Source organism: Seriola dumerili, unplaced genomic scaffold (genome assembly GCF_002260705.1).
Source record: "Seriola dumerili isolate Sdu_G_001 unplaced genomic scaffold, Sdu_1.0 BDQW01000409.1, whole genome shotgun sequence".
Classification (NCBI taxonomy): Eukaryota; Metazoa; Chordata; class Actinopteri; order Carangiformes; family Carangidae; genus Seriola; species Seriola dumerili.
In genome coordinates, this window is record NW_019174664.1 from 713,547 (window position 1) to 729,590 (window position 16,044).

General features: G+C 38.7%; 3 protein-coding genes across 3 annotated transcripts; 2 read left to right on the forward strand and 1 right to left on the reverse strand.

The window, feature by feature from the left end:
• The first annotated feature begins 3,021 nt into the window (after positions 1 to 3,021).
• On the forward strand, positions 3,022 to 3,586 carry LOC111233623 (transcription factor HES-7.1-B-like). The gene is made up of 2 exons (XM_022761482.1): positions 3,022 to 3,144; positions 3,254 to 3,586. Exons 1-2 carry the CDS (start codon positions 3,022 to 3,024, stop codon positions 3,584 to 3,586), a joined length of 456 nt encoding a protein of 151 aa, XP_022617203.1.
• Positions 3,587 to 10,460: 6,874 nt separating this feature from the next.
• LOC111233610 (transcription factor HES-5-like) lies at positions 10,461 to 11,128 on the reverse strand. Its single transcript, XM_022761467.1, has 2 exons — positions 11,006 to 11,128; positions 10,461 to 10,892 (listed from the first exon to the last, which is right to left on the reverse strand). The coding sequence occupies exons 1-2, from the start codon at positions 11,126 to 11,128 to the stop codon at positions 10,461 to 10,463; spliced, it is 555 nt and encodes a 184-aa protein (XP_022617188.1).
• Positions 11,129 to 14,578: 3,450 nt separating this feature from the next.
• On the forward strand, positions 14,579 to 15,249 carry LOC111233612 (transcription factor HES-5-like). The gene is made up of 2 exons (XM_022761469.1): positions 14,579 to 14,701; positions 14,815 to 15,249. Exons 1-2 carry the CDS (start codon positions 14,579 to 14,581, stop codon positions 15,247 to 15,249), a joined length of 558 nt encoding a protein of 185 aa, XP_022617190.1.
• The last annotated feature ends 795 nt before the right edge of the window (positions 15,250 to 16,044 follow it).

The window sequence follows — 16,044 nt, forward strand, 5'->3', positions numbered from 1 at the left end:
TTTACGTCACTTTAATCTCTCTGATTATTCAAAAATGATCTGTTGTAAGATCCAGATGTGTATTCTTTTTTGTTGAATATCACAATTTTGCTGTGATACATTTGTGCTTCATTGTGCGTCATGTATTAGAAAATATGATGCAATAGTGATATTTGTTGTCTCTTGAGTACTATTGATCATTTTGATCAAACATCTTAATTGTCCTGTTTATGGACATGTTGTCATAATGGACTTTCCCTCACTTCATGTGATTCTTGAAAACTGATCTGTTTTAAGATCAATATGTTTCTCTTTTTATTGTAAAAGGTTTCTTTAATGTCACATTGTCACAGTTTTCCAGTGACAATATAAGTTTTACTTTTAAGAATGAACTGATGTTTCTGGTTATTAAGAATCTGACCTGTTGTGAGGTCAATTTTTACTGTTTCTTTTGTTCAGTATTTGCAAACGTTTAATCCATTTGGAAAAAAACCCTCTAGGACAGTGATTACAGTGTCCTCCAATATTGTAAACTGTTTGTCTTTTATAAAGACAGTTGTTCCCTTACTCTCTCGAGTACAGTGTGTCTTGTAGAAATCTACAAGTTGTTGTTGTGATGTATCATCACCTCTAGTTGGAGCTGTCATACTTGTTGTGGCTCATTGTGCCTTGTTGAATAAACAAACACTGACAGATGAAAATGTTGTTTCCATGTCATTTTCCTTTATATGTATCCTGCATATCATGATGAACCACAGACTTTCTGCATCTGTTTTAATGAATTTCTGAAATGACCACGTTTGCTACAGTGAATTTGAATGTACACCAAAGAGTAACTAAACATCTTGAACCTAAAGTTTTTATTAAAATTTTAATCAGAGTAAAAGTTGATGTGGCTCACTTAAGATGTTTGATGAAGATAGGCCACTCTGTTTATATGCAGTACGTCAAGTAATCAAGTAAATGAGAGAATGAACCTTTCAAAAAACTTTTTTCTTGCAACATCTGTTCAGGATAATTGTCAGGTTTTTTATTATAAAATATTTTAAGTTAACCATAAGTTCACCATTTCCCTCCTTAAAGAGGTCAGACCTTGTATCTAATGTGACGCATAATAGGACACACTTCTATTGTTCCTCCAGTGAAAGGACAGAGTGTGGGAAACCAGAGGAAACTCACTCACAGAGCCCTGTGGGACAATAGATCCAGACCTTTGCCCTGAAGAGACAGAGATTAAAAGGGCCTCTGGCTTTAAAAGGTGGACCTTGTTTCAAACCACTTTTTGTGTAAATGGACAGGTTAAAATTTCACATTGCCTTGGCTTGGTTTTTTTGTCCAAAAAATAAGTAGTATAGTGTTAAAAGTGCCAAGAGAAGGTAAGAGAACCAATGTTTTAGGAATAGAGGAGCTGGGCTGCTAGGCTCCATCTGACGAACTTTAGCTGTTAGCTCTTGGGTGATGACTTTCCTGCTTCTTATGTTGGCCAGCTTTTAACAATGACTGAATTTCTTCATATCGTTCACTTTTCTTTTCCCTAATATTTCCTCAGGTGCGGCATTTGCCTCTCTATCACCGGTGTAAAGTCTCAGTCACATCATTTTTAAAAAAACATTTAAATGTGTCTTTTATAAGTTAGCTGGTTCATTTTGTGAGAAGGGTTGTATTTAGTGTCCACTTCCTGTCACTTTAAGTATGACCTGGACAAACTGATGTAATCAGAAATAATGAAAAGGAGATTTTAGCATTTTACAATATCAATTAATAATCTTGCAAAATTGTGAAGTAATAAATCTTGATTCTCAAATAATGCTCAAGAGCCACATTGTCACATTATTTTTTGATGAGGCACCACTGCCCACCCACTGCTTCTGCACAGAATCCCCAAAAAGTTCATTTGTACAGAGGCACATGTCTCTTTTCTGCTAATGGATGGAGTGTGGGAAAACTCTGGAGGCAGAGGTGAGTGTGAATGATCCCCACTCCACCAGCAGCAAAGTAATCCTCCAAAGGGATTTGGCACACTTCATGAAACAATTAGACTGGACCGCCAACCCCCCAGGAAACCTCCCACCCACATGCATGGAGCTGATATTTTGATCCAACTGATGATCAGTAAAGAGACATGATCATGACTGGAAATTTGAAATGTGAGATGACAAGTCACATGTTTGATACTTTATCAGAGATTTTGCACCATAATTTCAAATTTTACAAAGTGTCAGTTCCAGCCAATGGGATCCTTTCCCTCCAGATGGTTGGTGATGTCAGGCTCTGTTTCTATAACAACACACTGCCAGCATCTGTCACTGAAGTCCCTTTGTTGTTCATTGACCACTGCTCAGGGAGTCGGTGTGGGAAACTGAGCTCAGCTTGTTACTCACACTGACTACAAGGCGGCACGTGTCCAAAGACTCTGCTACATCTGGGCAGCAGCAGGATTACTGTCTTGAGTTTATTTTAAATTACATGAATGGACTGCACTGTTTTGCAATATCATATATTAATTTGCTAAATGATCATAATTTTGATTATGCAAAATTTAATTTAAAAAATCATGATGTATAAAATAAATATCCAACTAAATGATAATTTTAAAATTGAAGGATTTCATCTGCTACATTTTAGATTGTGGCTCAATAGAAGTGCTAGAAAAAAAGAAAACAATTTCTTCATATATATTGTCATCAAGTGTAATTCATGAATCAAAGAATAAATGTTTTCTCCTTCACGTGTGTGATGGGATGATGAGCGTGTGCTCAGTCAAAGTCATTGATCCCAGCATCAGGCAGCAGATCTGCTCTCTCTACTTGGTCACCACTTTCCCAGAGCTCTGTGAGTCTCTCTCCATCACCCCCCAGTCCTCCACCTGTTCCCCTGAGATCTAACTATTGTCCCCCGGGCAATGTAATACCATTCAGCACATTGCTGGTCCACATGTCCTATTGTCTCACTGAGCTCTCTGATTGGTTGAGACTGTGAGAAACTCCAGCCAGACCAAGACCCACACATTCATATGGAGATGTGGGACTATAAATAGGAGGGATGAAGCCAGCAGAGATCAGATTCTCTCTACAGAGACCTCTACAGCACAGAGATCCAGCCATGACACCTACAATCACTGCAGCAATGACCAACTCTGAGGAGCACCTGACTCTGACCCACAAGGTAAATTGGAGCTTCAAGACCTAAACATTATAATTATAATGTCTTTTGTTTAATGCTATCACTTTACTGCAGAATAAGTTTATTAATGACTTTGTTCTTCTCTCTGCAGCTCAGAAAGCCTCTGGTGGAGAAGTTACGCAGAGAGCGAATCAACAGCAGCATCGAGCAGCTCAAGTCTCTCCTGGGTCCAGAGTTCCTCAAACAGCAGCCAGACTCCAAGCTGGAGAAAGCAGACATCCTGGAGATGACAGTTTGCTTCCTGACACAGCTGCAGCAGCAGAATCAACAGCAGAGAAGACTGCTGAACCACGTCAACAAGCTGCAGTCTTCCTCTGAGAAGAGCCTGATGGAGGCTGACTTCTCTCTCCTGAGCTCCACAGTCCAGACCAGCATCACCAAAGAGAAGAGTCCAGTCAACAGCGCTCTCTGGAGGCCGTGGTAGACACCTACAGACTGGACTTACTAGCAGACAAACTCAGATGACCATGTTGGTCAAACATTACTTGAACTGAATTCTATGAAATTTAAAGAGTCGTTCTTCTGTGTGAACAGAAGGTTGTATTTTGTTGCTTTGTGTAAGATGAGATTTCCTAATGGAAATGACAACAACAATATCTTTCAAATGAAGAAAGAGAACATCTTGTCATGCATGTTGCATGAATCAAATGTGATTGCATCAGCAATTATTATTATTATACTTCACTGTACTTCATGTATATGCAGAAAACAATGTTCTTACAGCATTTTAACGTTTTGATTGGTATTGATCATATTGATCAGAAACCTTAACTCTTCTTTTTGTTTATATTGTGTCTACACTGATAATACTATCTGATCTGTTTTAAGGTCAGTGTATACTGTTTGCTTCTGTTTTTTTGAAGAGCAAATTACTTTCTAGTAATATTAACGAGTCATTTGTATTCTCTAGGTTTTTGTCCTTCATAAAGACAGTTGTTCCTCTAAGCTCCTTGAGTATATGTCTTGTAGAAATCTGCAAATCATTGTTGTGATGTATCATCACCTATTGTCAGCTTTTCATATCTGTTGTAGCTCGACTTCACTTATGAAATAAACAAACATTGCTATTTGCAAACTCTATGTCCTTTTCTCATTTTGTCTTTTTATGAAATTTACATTCTATCTCTTTCGGTTCTGCTGCCATTGATAATTTTAGAATAGAAGACAGAGAAGAAGTTTCACTGTATTATATAAATCACATCTACATTCACAATACATTTGCAATTAAAGGATTTTTTAAATATTTTTGTCTCATTTACACCAGTGAAAGAGAGAAGTCAAAGAAAGTGTTGAAAGTGTGATTACATTCATCTTTACTCCACTGTTTCAAAAGTTTGCTATACCAATTATCCTGACATTGGGCGAGAGGTACACCCTGGACAGGTCGCCAGTCTTGTTTCAAAAGTAATATTCCAAATTAAATTGCAAAAACATTGTCTCAAACTTAGCTCACTGAAATCTCAAGAAACCCCTCATTACCACCCTCACACACAACAGGAATCTAGGAAACTAAATATTCTCAAGGCAAAAAGCAAAAGACTCAGTTATATCATTATTTGCAAAACTGTGCAACGCCTCACTGACCTTTCCTGTTGGCTCACTGCTTTAATCAAGGGGTGGGGTATTGGACGTGTTGGGGGGACACCCACTCAAGCCCCTAGAGGCAAGTTTGTGATTTTGTGTAATATGAAAAAAGTTTGACTTTGATTTTGACTATACTGGTTGTATTTAGTGTTGGTGGTGTATCCAGATGCACAGATGCTGAGTTTTCTCATAAAGTCAGTTTACTTCCAGAAAAATGCATCTGACTGACCGACAGAGTAATAAATAAACAAGAATATGTAAAAGAAATTACACGATATTTACATCAATAAGTTGCTATTGTGCCAGAAACCTGGCAATGTCTTTGTAATGACTACAGACACTTTAAAGGTTAGATTATTGATGAACCTCTAAAGTTATAATCTGTAAGCAGTGATGAGAGAATTATTAAGATTTTTTTATTTTACTTAAGTAGAAGTAGCAATACCACAACGGAAAGTACAAGTACTCATAATACAGAAAAAAGGCCCCTGTTAGAGTTTTATTATAATGATATATTATATTACAGGATATTTAATACTGATGCATTAATGTGAAAGTGCTTTTGTAGTTTGTCAAGATGGGGCTAATTTTAACTCATCTGTATACTACTTTAATTTATCACAGTGCACTCTAAACTTATCTCATGTTTTCTATACAAAATCTTAATTTTTAACTTCTGGCAAAAACTTTAGTTTAATGAAGTGAAAATGTTGTGGAATACAAGTATAAAGCTGCATAGAATAGAAATACCAAAGTACATAATCATCATGTTTTTCTTCTCTTTATTTAATCTCTTTGATGCACATGAGTGTATGTGCTTTGAGACAGTGAATCTTGTGTTCTTGTCTGTGATAAATGTCTTTCTTGTTCATAATAATCTGTGAGCACGCTATAAGACAACTGCAAACTGGCGTGTAACCAGGTTCAGGTGGGATTACTTACCCTGCTTATCTCCTCTCCATCTGTCTCTGTGTCTATCTGCTGTCTGTGCGGGCGGCTCAGGTTTACCAGCGCCCCCACACCTCCCTTACACAAGGCTGAACGTGCCCTGGTCACACGCCCTCCTCTCTCTCTCTGGTGCTGGGAGCCACCGCGACACACGGCTTCCCACACTTCTGTATGCAGCCCGCTCAGCCGCACACACAATAGAAGTGTGTCTGCTCTCACAAAGCCTCAGGACTGTTCTCAGGCAGGGAAAAGACAGAAGGCCACTTCACAGATAAACCATCTGGTTCAGCTGTAACTCACTGCACAGACACACACAGTGAGAAAATATTTCTTTAAAACTTTATTACTATAAATTTGTTACTTCATTTATTTAAGAATGTTTCTTTCATAGATGGTATAAGGTTTTATTTGTTTATTTATTTATTTATAGAAGTAAATGAAAGTTTTGTTGTGAAATTAATTAAACACTAACAGTGAAAATGATGTCCAGTTATTGAAATGGTATATCACCTTCTGACATTAGATGTTTTAATACTTTTTCTTTTTTTTAAACTTTGCCCATGCTGTTCAGTATTTGTTGTCATCTAATATTTTATTTTCATTTCACATTCCTAGACTAATGTCATTTCAGGATCATCGTCAGGTCTAAATATCACAGTAAGAAAAAAATAGTAAGAAATTTTTTTTTCCCGTGTCCACTTTGGGAAAAACATTTTCCCACTGACCTCCCTGATGTGTGGCATACAGATAAAGCATCCCACCTGTTCTCTGTGACAGCCATTAAATTCACTCTATTGTCCCATGCTCTGAGGCTCCTGATTGGCTGAGCAGCAGGGAGAGCGCAGTCCGAGCAGCATAAATGCAGAGCGGAGACGCACATGTCAACAGAGACGTTTTTCTGAACCTTCGCAAGCGACTCCTGAACTCACCACCACCAGACACAAGCTCTGAAATGGCTCTGTATGCGGACCTCGCTCTTCAGGACACCATGAAGGAACAGCTCTTTAGGTAAGCCAAAACTGTCAATTAGAAATATGTTTTAATTTCTGTATAAGTCTATATTTATTTATGTTATTTTTGCTTAACTGATGAACATATTACTAAAAGACATGGCTTTGTTTCTCTCAGGTGTAAACTCCACATGTTGGAGAGGAAATGCTGCACTGGAGTGGAGAAGCTGAAGGCTCTGATTGAAGAACACCTACACAACGGCATCCCTGTTTCAGACATCCTGGAGAAAACAAAGTCCTTCCTCACCTTGAGAAAAGCCCTGCTGTCACACAGTGGCTACTCCAAATATTCAAGGGACATTTTACGGCTGTTTCCTGATGCCGAGGAAGACGTGGCTCCGCTCTGCTTTTAATGAGGCCCAGGGATGGACAACAGAGCGTCACAGAAGTTTTTTGATCTGTGAAAGAAAGAAATGCGTTATTTGCATTTTGTGGAGTGGACATGCAAAGACTGATGTGGATCGTTCGCATCATTCAAGCATTTTAGAGAAGAAATTTCCACCTTGCTTTCTGGCTGTGGATTCAGTCTGACTTCAACCACAGCCTGAGGAAGAAAACTGGACATGGAGCTGAGGGTGGAGGGGTTACTGACTAAACAGGAGACTGTTAAAACATGTTGTGCTGCTATTTGTGGGATTTATGATTCTAGTGGTTGTAGAACGAGACCACAGAAGATAAATCCAGTGTGTTAACTATGCAGGAATTAGTTGCTGATGTTTAAATATTTAGGACCAAAATGTTTTTTAATGGATTTTATTTTACATTCAGAATTTTTACTGTTTAACTTCAGTGAAATCTGCTTAAAATTTTAAGCCAAACAACAATGTTAACCTACTATTTCCTGTGAAAAAGACTGTATAGGCTAATATTGTGTGATTATAGTTTGGATACTGCCTTGTTTCAAGGTTTAATGTGTCATATTCTTAAACACCAACCTTTCTTCTGAAAAGGGATTTGTTATTATTTTGTGTATGCCATGTATGCATATTGTTTTATTCATCACTTTAATTTCTATTCATCCAAAGTGGATTCAGATTTGTTTTGATGTTTTTGCAGGTTTCAAGAAAATAAAAATGTAAAAGATGAAGAAGTCTTCTCATGTCACCTCATTTAAATTACTTCTGGGGAGTAACATCATTAAAACTGACAATTTTCCACCAAAAAATGAATTCAGAACTTCACAACCAATGCTTTTTAAACACCGTGCTCCATGTCACAGCCACCATGACACAGGCAGCTGTCAAGTTGAAGAAAAACCTGAACAAAGCAACACAGAAACAAAAGCAGATGCTTGTGTTAAAGACACAGGGTCTCCATGAATCACAGTCTATGAGCTTTGCATTCACCACATCTGTCAGACAGCTCTCCGCTACCAGCATCAAAATACCATATGAGAGAATACCTTTTATAGGAGTGGTTCAGCTCACCAGTACAAATACAGAGTGTGAGGATTGGCTTTCCCCATGACACCGAGACTTTGAGGCGCTTGTTGTTTTTTTCTGTTAAGTAATGCCTCAGTTTGCATTGCACTTAAGTTTATATTCAGGGGACATGCTCCCCCGTGGATTTCTTCCCCCATTCACAGCATCCTCAGTTCATGCGCTATTTACTGTATCAAGCCATTTGTACATCATTTGGGGAAAACATGATAGTTGCCCATGGAAAAAGAAAATCATCCAGAGCCTGCATCATATTTTGAATCTAATTGTTCTCTGTCTCCATCATTCTGAAACAAACAACAAACAAACAAACAACAAATTGTATCAATGACTTATTTTCACTACTGCCACATAAAAAGAAGCAAGAATTGTCTGATGTTACTATTTTGAATTTACATGACATGGGTAAGGAATGAATTTGGCATAAACAGCATCACTAATCTTTGAAACCTATTTTTGAGTAGAGTTCACAGATTTAGTGTTTAGATGATAAAATCTACATTTCTAGATCCAGACGATAATAACATGTGCTGCTCTAACTGACCAGTCATGGATCCACAACAATGTCTTCACTACTCTGAACTGAATATTAGGCCAGCAGAATAACATTTACTCTAGTATTATTCATTTTTTTTAAAGGAATTGTGTGAAAATGCAAATTGAATTACTGCATTTTCTTTTTAATCGTCTTCACTTTGCTGGGCTGAAGAGCAGCAGCAGAACAGGTGTGCTGATTGGGCAGCTCACACAGGTGCCTTGATTGTTCTTTGTTCCGTGTCCTGAGCTCTTTCTCTGTTTGTCCTTCAGCTGAGCTGGTTCCCTCTGTCCTTTCACCTTTGTTCCTGAGTGTGTTGAGTGAGTTCGTTTCATTTTATTTCCTCAAGTCGTGTTTATTTTGTTGTTAGGTAGTACATCTAATCTCTATAGGAGGAAGGAACACTATATCATAATCATGGATTGTGTATTTAAAGGAGAATCCAACGCTTTTTAAGAAATCACATTTCTTATTCCTGTGCCCCAGAACAGACTGGTGAATATTTGTGAACATGCAACACTCTCCTCTAAAGTTAGAAACCAAAGGGAGAATCTTAAAATGTGTAATGTCATCCCAGTTTGCCCTGATGCTGTGAGGCCATAAAATGTTTGTCGTTTCGTACACCGAAATGAGTGTCTTATATCTTAAACTTTATGTCCAATTTAAAATCTGGATGAAACCTCTTATGAGATACACTACACAGCTACTGTAGATTATGGGGTAAGCGTAACTTGTGCTTTCTCCACAAGTTTTCACATCTCATCTCCTCTTCTCTCCTTCATTCTTTTCCTCCTTTTCTACTCTCTTCTTCACTCTTCAAATCCAGACTTCCTCCTCTGTCCTCTTCTCACCCGCTCTCCACTCCTCTCCTCCTGGTTCTTCATCACATATTTTCCTTGTCTCTTCTCCAAACTTTGGGTTTTTACTCCTTTCTCACTCCCCTCATCATCTCTTCACCTAATCCTGCTCCCTCTCCTGATCCACAGGTTGTCCTGTCCTTTCACCTTGCTGTCTTACTCAATTTCATTCTCATCATCGTTGTCTGTCAAAGTTGAGATGGCAACTGTGACATTTTGCTGCTCAGGTTTACCTATTGTGAAACACATTTTGATTTATATTTGAAAGATTAGACGATCACACAGTTTTTCTTTTTGTTTTTTTTTCTGTGATTGTTTTAATGCACATCACTTGGCTTGAAGAGATACATTCATTTTGAGACATTTTCCAAAGAACAGGCCCTTCATTGAAGGTATGGGTGCTGTCACTCACAGAGTAATAAAGCAGCACATTTGTCTTGATGATTTCTTGTTCATACATAAACTTCATCTGCTGAAAATGCAGACAAGATATTAAGATATTCAAAGATACATCACAAGGGACATTTCAGTCAGTGGGGTATGTGAATATCACATATAAATCTTATACATGTTCAACATGAATAGCTGTGTCTCCATGGAAGAAAATAGGTATACATCACTGTCAGTGTTACCAACAATATATAGGCTTTTCCACAGAGGATAATAATGTATACTCCACTGAGTAACACCTGAATCAGAAATATGTGACTACTTTTGCATTGCAAGATAGTAGCCAACCTGTTGTCTGCAAATATCACAGAAACAAAGAATTTAAACTTTACAAAAGCTAATAAAAAAAAAACATTGCAGTGTCATGTGCAATGACTCTTCAAAAACGAGATGACCACAAGAATGAGTCTCGTGCTCTTACAAAATTACAGAGTTTCGCTCTTGAGCTTCACTTTTCTACAAGTCCTTAAGGTGTCTACCACGGCCTCCAGAGGGCGCTGTTGACTGGACTCTTCTCTTTGGTGATGCTGGTCTGGACTGTGGAGCTCAGGAGAGAGAAGTCAGCCTCCATCAGGCTCTTCTCAGAGGAAGACTGCAGCTTGTTGACGTGGTTCAGCAGTCTTCTCTGGGACTGTGTCATCACCTCCTCCTTGGACAGGAAGTGGGCTACCTCTTGGACACATCTGGAGTAGCCCTGATCGACAGCTGCCATGTCCACAGCTTGATGCTGATGCTGTTGCTGCTGCAGCTGTGTCAGGAAGCAAACTGTCATCTCCAGGATGTCTGCTTTCTCCAGCTTGGAGTCTGGCTGCTGTTTGAGGAACTCTGGACCCAGGAGAGACTTGAGCTGCTCGATGCTGCTGTTGATTCGCTCTCTGCGTAACTTCTCCACCAGAGGTTTTCTGAGCTGCAGAGAGAAGAACAAAGTCATTAATAAACTTATTCTGGAGTAAAGTGTGAATATGAACAAAGACAACCTGTCATGGATGAAGATTGAGTCTTCTTGAATCTCCAGTTTACCTTGTGGGTCAGAGTCAGGTGCTCCTCAGAGTTGGTCATTGCTGCAGTGATTGTAGGTGTCATGGCTGGATCTCTGTGCTGTAGAGGTCTCTGTAGAGAGAATCTGATCTCTGCACGCTTCATCTCTCCTATTTATAGTCCCACATCTCCATATGAATGTGTGGGTCTTGGTCTGGCTGGAGTTTCTCACAGTCTCAACCAATCAGAGAGCTCAGTAAGACAATAAGGGATGCAGGACGCTGAATGGTGTTATTGCCTTAGGGATAATGGTTAGATCTCAGGGGAACAGGTGGAGGACTGAGAGGGTGGGGGGACTCAGAAATCTGTGTGAATCTGGGAAAGTGGTGACCCTGTAGAGAGAGCAGATCTGCTGCTTGATGCTGGGATCAAGGACTTTGACTGAGCACACGCTGATCATCCCATCATACATGTGGGAGAATGATAATTTAAACAATTTACATTTTAATTTTTCTGAACATGAGTATATTTCATTTTTATATAAGACAAACACATCAAATTCAACATAAATAGTCTAAGTACAACACACAGAGTGAAAAGTACCCCCCTACTTGTTTGGTTTCTTTCAACTGGGTGGTCAGCCAATGTTGCTGAATCAGCAGTTAAACTTTGATAGAGTAATATCAAACCCTGGATTAAACAGAACCATTTTAATAGTTTCAACCACAAAACATGAAGATGATTTGATCATGTTTAAAAGTTTGATTGCAGCTATTACAAATAAGCTTTTACTTCAAATTCATAGTCTTAGTGCACCATGACCAGGACCTGATCATTTCGGGAATGGGCTCCCTTTTATTTGTCCCGTCAAAATAAACCGCCTGGAATGCAGAGGAACAATCTGAATCTAAAGCAGGGGAGAAACAAGAGCTTTTGAATGTTCATTAATCCTTAGCATGACAGAATTCCTCATAGACATTTTACAAAAGCCTGGTAATGACGAGTCTAGATGACAGGAATTTCCATTCACAGGCAGTGAGACAAAACTCGTAAACTGACTCCATAATTAATGTGATGTGCAACCAGACACACTTCTTTTGTTCTTGGAAGCAGTGAATGGACCGAGTGTGGGAAACCAGAGAAAACTCACTCACAGAGCCCCTGTGGGACAATAGAGACGGACCAGACAAAGGCGTCTGTGAGGGGGAGGAGGAATTCTTTACTACTGAATTTTAAATGTTTACATTTTTACTCCCTAAAGCTGACATTATGTATATTTAGATTATATATTTCATCTTTACTTAGTTTCAAAAATTAAATCACATGTGGGAAAAATCGAAATGTCTACATTCATAGTTTGTTAAAAGAAATTCAATTAGGCCTTCATTTAAAAAAACAAAAGGATAATTAAACATGATTGTTTTGTTTAATTTATAATACTTACAACTGACATAAAATACATTGTACAATTCTAAAATTATTTTTAAAACATAAATACTTTAACCTCCCCATTTAACTTTTATATGTATATATATATTATATATACAGCTTATAAAGCTTTTAATTTAATCATTTAACCATTTAATAAATGGCAGATATAGCATAAGTATTTGTTTTGTTGTAATATGTCAAAAACTTCACAGACATGTCAAAAACTAAAAACATTTCTGTGAAAATAGATAAGCAGAAAATGAATCACTATATAGTAAACTATTTAAACATGTCTTCAAAGTTAGAATTGCTGAAAAATACTGTACCTTATTAAACACTAAACTAAACAACTGAACTCTAAAATGTCATATCTGCTTGCTATTACATTACAGTGTGTTATAAACCTATTCAATGTATGTTTATATACTGTTTATAAAGTGTCAGGTTTAAAATGATGTAAAAATATGGAGTTTCAAGCTGAATCTAATTATAAACTCTGCTGCCAAATACATTTAGTTGATTGGTTGTTAAGTTACAACCCAAGTCAAAATAATTGTGTTTATCTCTCCAGCTCTCTTCTCCTAATTGAGAGTGTCTAAACAACAAACTTCACCCTCAGGGGAGCTGGGAGCTGCTTGTGTGGGGATGAATTAGCATTTAACAAGGCACATGTCTATTGTTGAGTGGGAGCGCTGTCAATGGGCAGAGTGTGGGAAAGCTGAGAGAGCAGAGTCACAGTTCAGTGTGATTAGCATCCTCAGCCCCACCAGCACCTGACTATTCTCCAAAGGGAGTTGGCACACTTCAGAGGAAGATTCCTCTCTCTCCTTATTCTCTTTTTCTTCTGCATTTCTTTCACTGTCTGGCTCTCCGTGGTGCCAACTCACTAACTTTTGCCAACTTAATTTCCCCTCTGTTTAACGGGTCATCATTTCAATCTAAGCCTTTTTATTTACTCCATTGACGGTTGCCAAACTGTCAGGGCAATGTGGCCCTAACAACAAAGGTTATCAAGACTTTGTTTTTCCTAATGTTTTGACACACATATGCCTTTATATAAATGCCATGTTTTTAAAGAAACTTCCAAATGAACTGACTATTCGACAAGCAAAAAGATCTCATGGTGCAGAGGGTGGTCTCTGGATTGAACAGAAAAAAGACAGGGAAGAAAAGTTTATAGATCAAAATAAAATGGGAATTTGGTATTCCTTGAACCATTTATCAATTACCTGGAACCAATTTTTGGACATTATAAAACACGGTCTAAATATTGTGGTAAATAATATGAATAATAATAATGTCTTTTTAGTATAAGCCAATACCCTTTAAAAGAAAAACAGCCTCTGCCTTTCTTTCCCTCCAGATGGTTCGTGCCATCAGATTCTGTCCCTTTCACAGCACAGGGCAATAGTCATCAATGAAGCATTCAAAGTCCTATTGTGCTGCATTGATCATAGCTCACAGGATTCAGTGTGGGAAACCCCGACTAACTCTTAACTCACTGGAAAAACCTGTCACAAGACAGGAGGCTCTGTTTCATCTGGACAACTTTCAGATGAGAGAGATCTTCTCTTGTCACTTATCACCATTTTACTCAGCTAATACTTTATTTTATGCACCTAGCTTGAGGAATTGTGTCCACCAGTACAATTGTGTAGCCTTAAAAGGACCCTCAGCACCTGACCATAATAATGATATATGCTGGCTTTAACACAGGTAAAATTTGAATGTTAAAGAAATGTTGATTGCTTTTAAAGTATAACATTTCATTTCAGATATCAAGGGCACATAGTTGTTTCAACAGTACAAATATAACAAATCTTCTAATGTATGGAGGTGTTCTGAATGTTGTCACTGTCCCATGTGTATGATGGGATGATCAGCGTGTGCTCAGTCAAAGTCATTGATCCGGGCATCAGGCAGCAGATCTGATCTCTCTACAGGGTCACCACTTTCCCAGATTCACACAGAGCTCTGTGAGTCTCTCTCCATCACCCCCCAGTCCTCCACCTGTTCCCCTGAGATCTAACTATTGTCCCCCGGGCAATAACAGCATTCGGCATGTTGCTGCTCTACATCCCTTATTGTCTCACTGAGCTCTCTGATTGGTTGAGACTGTGAGAAACTCCAGCCAGACCAAGACCCACACATTCATATGTAGATGTGGGACTATAAATAGGAGGGATGAAGCCAGCAGAGATCAGATCCTCTCTACAGAGACCTCTACAGCACAGAGATCCAGCCATGACACCTACAATCACTGCAGCAATGACCAACTCTGAGGAGCACCTGACTCTGACCCACAAGGTAAACTGGAGATTCAAGAAGACTCAATCTTCATCCATGACAGGTTGTCTTTGTTCATATTCACACTTTACTCCAGAATAAGTTTATTAATGACTTTGTTCTTCTCTCTGCAGCTCAGAAAGCCTCTGGTGGAGAAGTTACGCAGAGAGCGAATCAACAGCAGCATCGAGCAACTCAAGTCTCTCCTGGGTCCAGAGTTCCTCAAACAGCAGCCAGACTCCAAGCTGGAGAAAGCAGACATCCTGGAGATGACCGTTTGCTTCCTGACACAGCTGCAGCAGCAGCGGCAGAAACAACATCAAGCTGTGGACTCGGCAGCTGTTGATCAGGGCTACTCCAGATGTGTCCAAGAGGTGGCCCACTTCCTGTCCAAGGAGGAGGTGATGACACAGTCCCAGAGAAGACTGCTGAACCACGTCAACAAGCTGCAGTCTTCCTCTGAGAAGAGCCTGAGAGATGCTGACTTCTCCTTCCTGAGCTCCACAGTCCAGACCAGCATTGCCAAAGAGAAGAGTCCAGTCAACAGCGCCCTCTGGAGGCCGTGGTAGACACCTACAGACTGGACTTACTACCAGACAAACTCAGATGACCATGTTGGTCAAAAGTTATTGTCAGACATATAATTTTGAAATTTAATAGATGTGTCTGTGCAAAGTGTTTTCATTTATCTCAAAGTCCTATTGGACTGCTGTTTTTTTCTTTCTGAAAGTACTGAAAAGCACAACATTGTATTCTATGAATAACATATATTCTCCTATTGAGTTATCAATGTGTTAAAAAATTGGCCTCATTGGCCAGTATTATCATACCAGCATTATATCCCTGTGGTCTACTGTGTTGAGATCAGTCTCTGGTAGTGTTTTTCATTGTGCATCTTTTCTGATGTACTTGTGTGTATATTTTTTTACAATGTAAAAGATTATTGACCCATGTTGGGTTTTGAAGTCGTCTCTTTTATTATCAACATGTTCTGCTGTGTCAGCAGCATAAAAGTGAATCTGTGAGGTTATTTTCTCTCAGTGTAGAAAAGTTGGTTCACTTTGTTTGACTTGGACCAAATTATTCCCTGTCTTTTGTAAAGATACTGAAGTTGTTCACTCGACTCTATTTGAGTACACTGTTTTGGACCTTAAGTTTTTACTGTGATGTATCATAACCACTGGTGCCTCTGTGTAGGTACAAATACATTATGTGACCGGTGTATTCTTTTTGAATAAAAAACATCAACTGAATCTTAAGTTGTGCCATTTCATTCTTTAATCTGAATCAAATCAGCAATTGGTCTTTGAACAGTATGATTATTCTGGAGGCAGAGATTTGTGATGCTATTGAAGTGTATTGCA

Excerpts from the sequence above, each read along its gene's own strand:
- LOC111233623 (XM_022761482.1), top strand. The coding sequence starts at position 3,022 with ATGAAGCCAGCAGAGATCAGATTCTCTCTACAGAGACCTCTACAGCAC. Across the intron at positions 3,145-3,253 it reads ACCTGACTCTGACCCACAAG|CTCAGAAAGCCTCTGGTGGA; the intron begins GTAAATTGGAGC and ends TTCTCTCTGCAG.
- LOC111233610 (XM_022761467.1), bottom strand. The coding sequence starts at position 11,128 with ATGAAGCGTGCAGAGATCAGATTCTCTCTACAGAGACCTCTACAGCAC. Across the intron at positions 10,893-11,005 it reads ACCTGACTCTGACCCACAAG|CTCAGAAAACCTCTGGTGGA; the intron begins GTAAACTGGAGA and ends TTCTCTCTGCAG.
- LOC111233612 (XM_022761469.1), top strand. The coding sequence starts at position 14,579 with ATGAAGCCAGCAGAGATCAGATCCTCTCTACAGAGACCTCTACAGCAC. Across the intron at positions 14,702-14,814 it reads ACCTGACTCTGACCCACAAG|CTCAGAAAGCCTCTGGTGGA; the intron begins GTAAACTGGAGA and ends TTCTCTCTGCAG.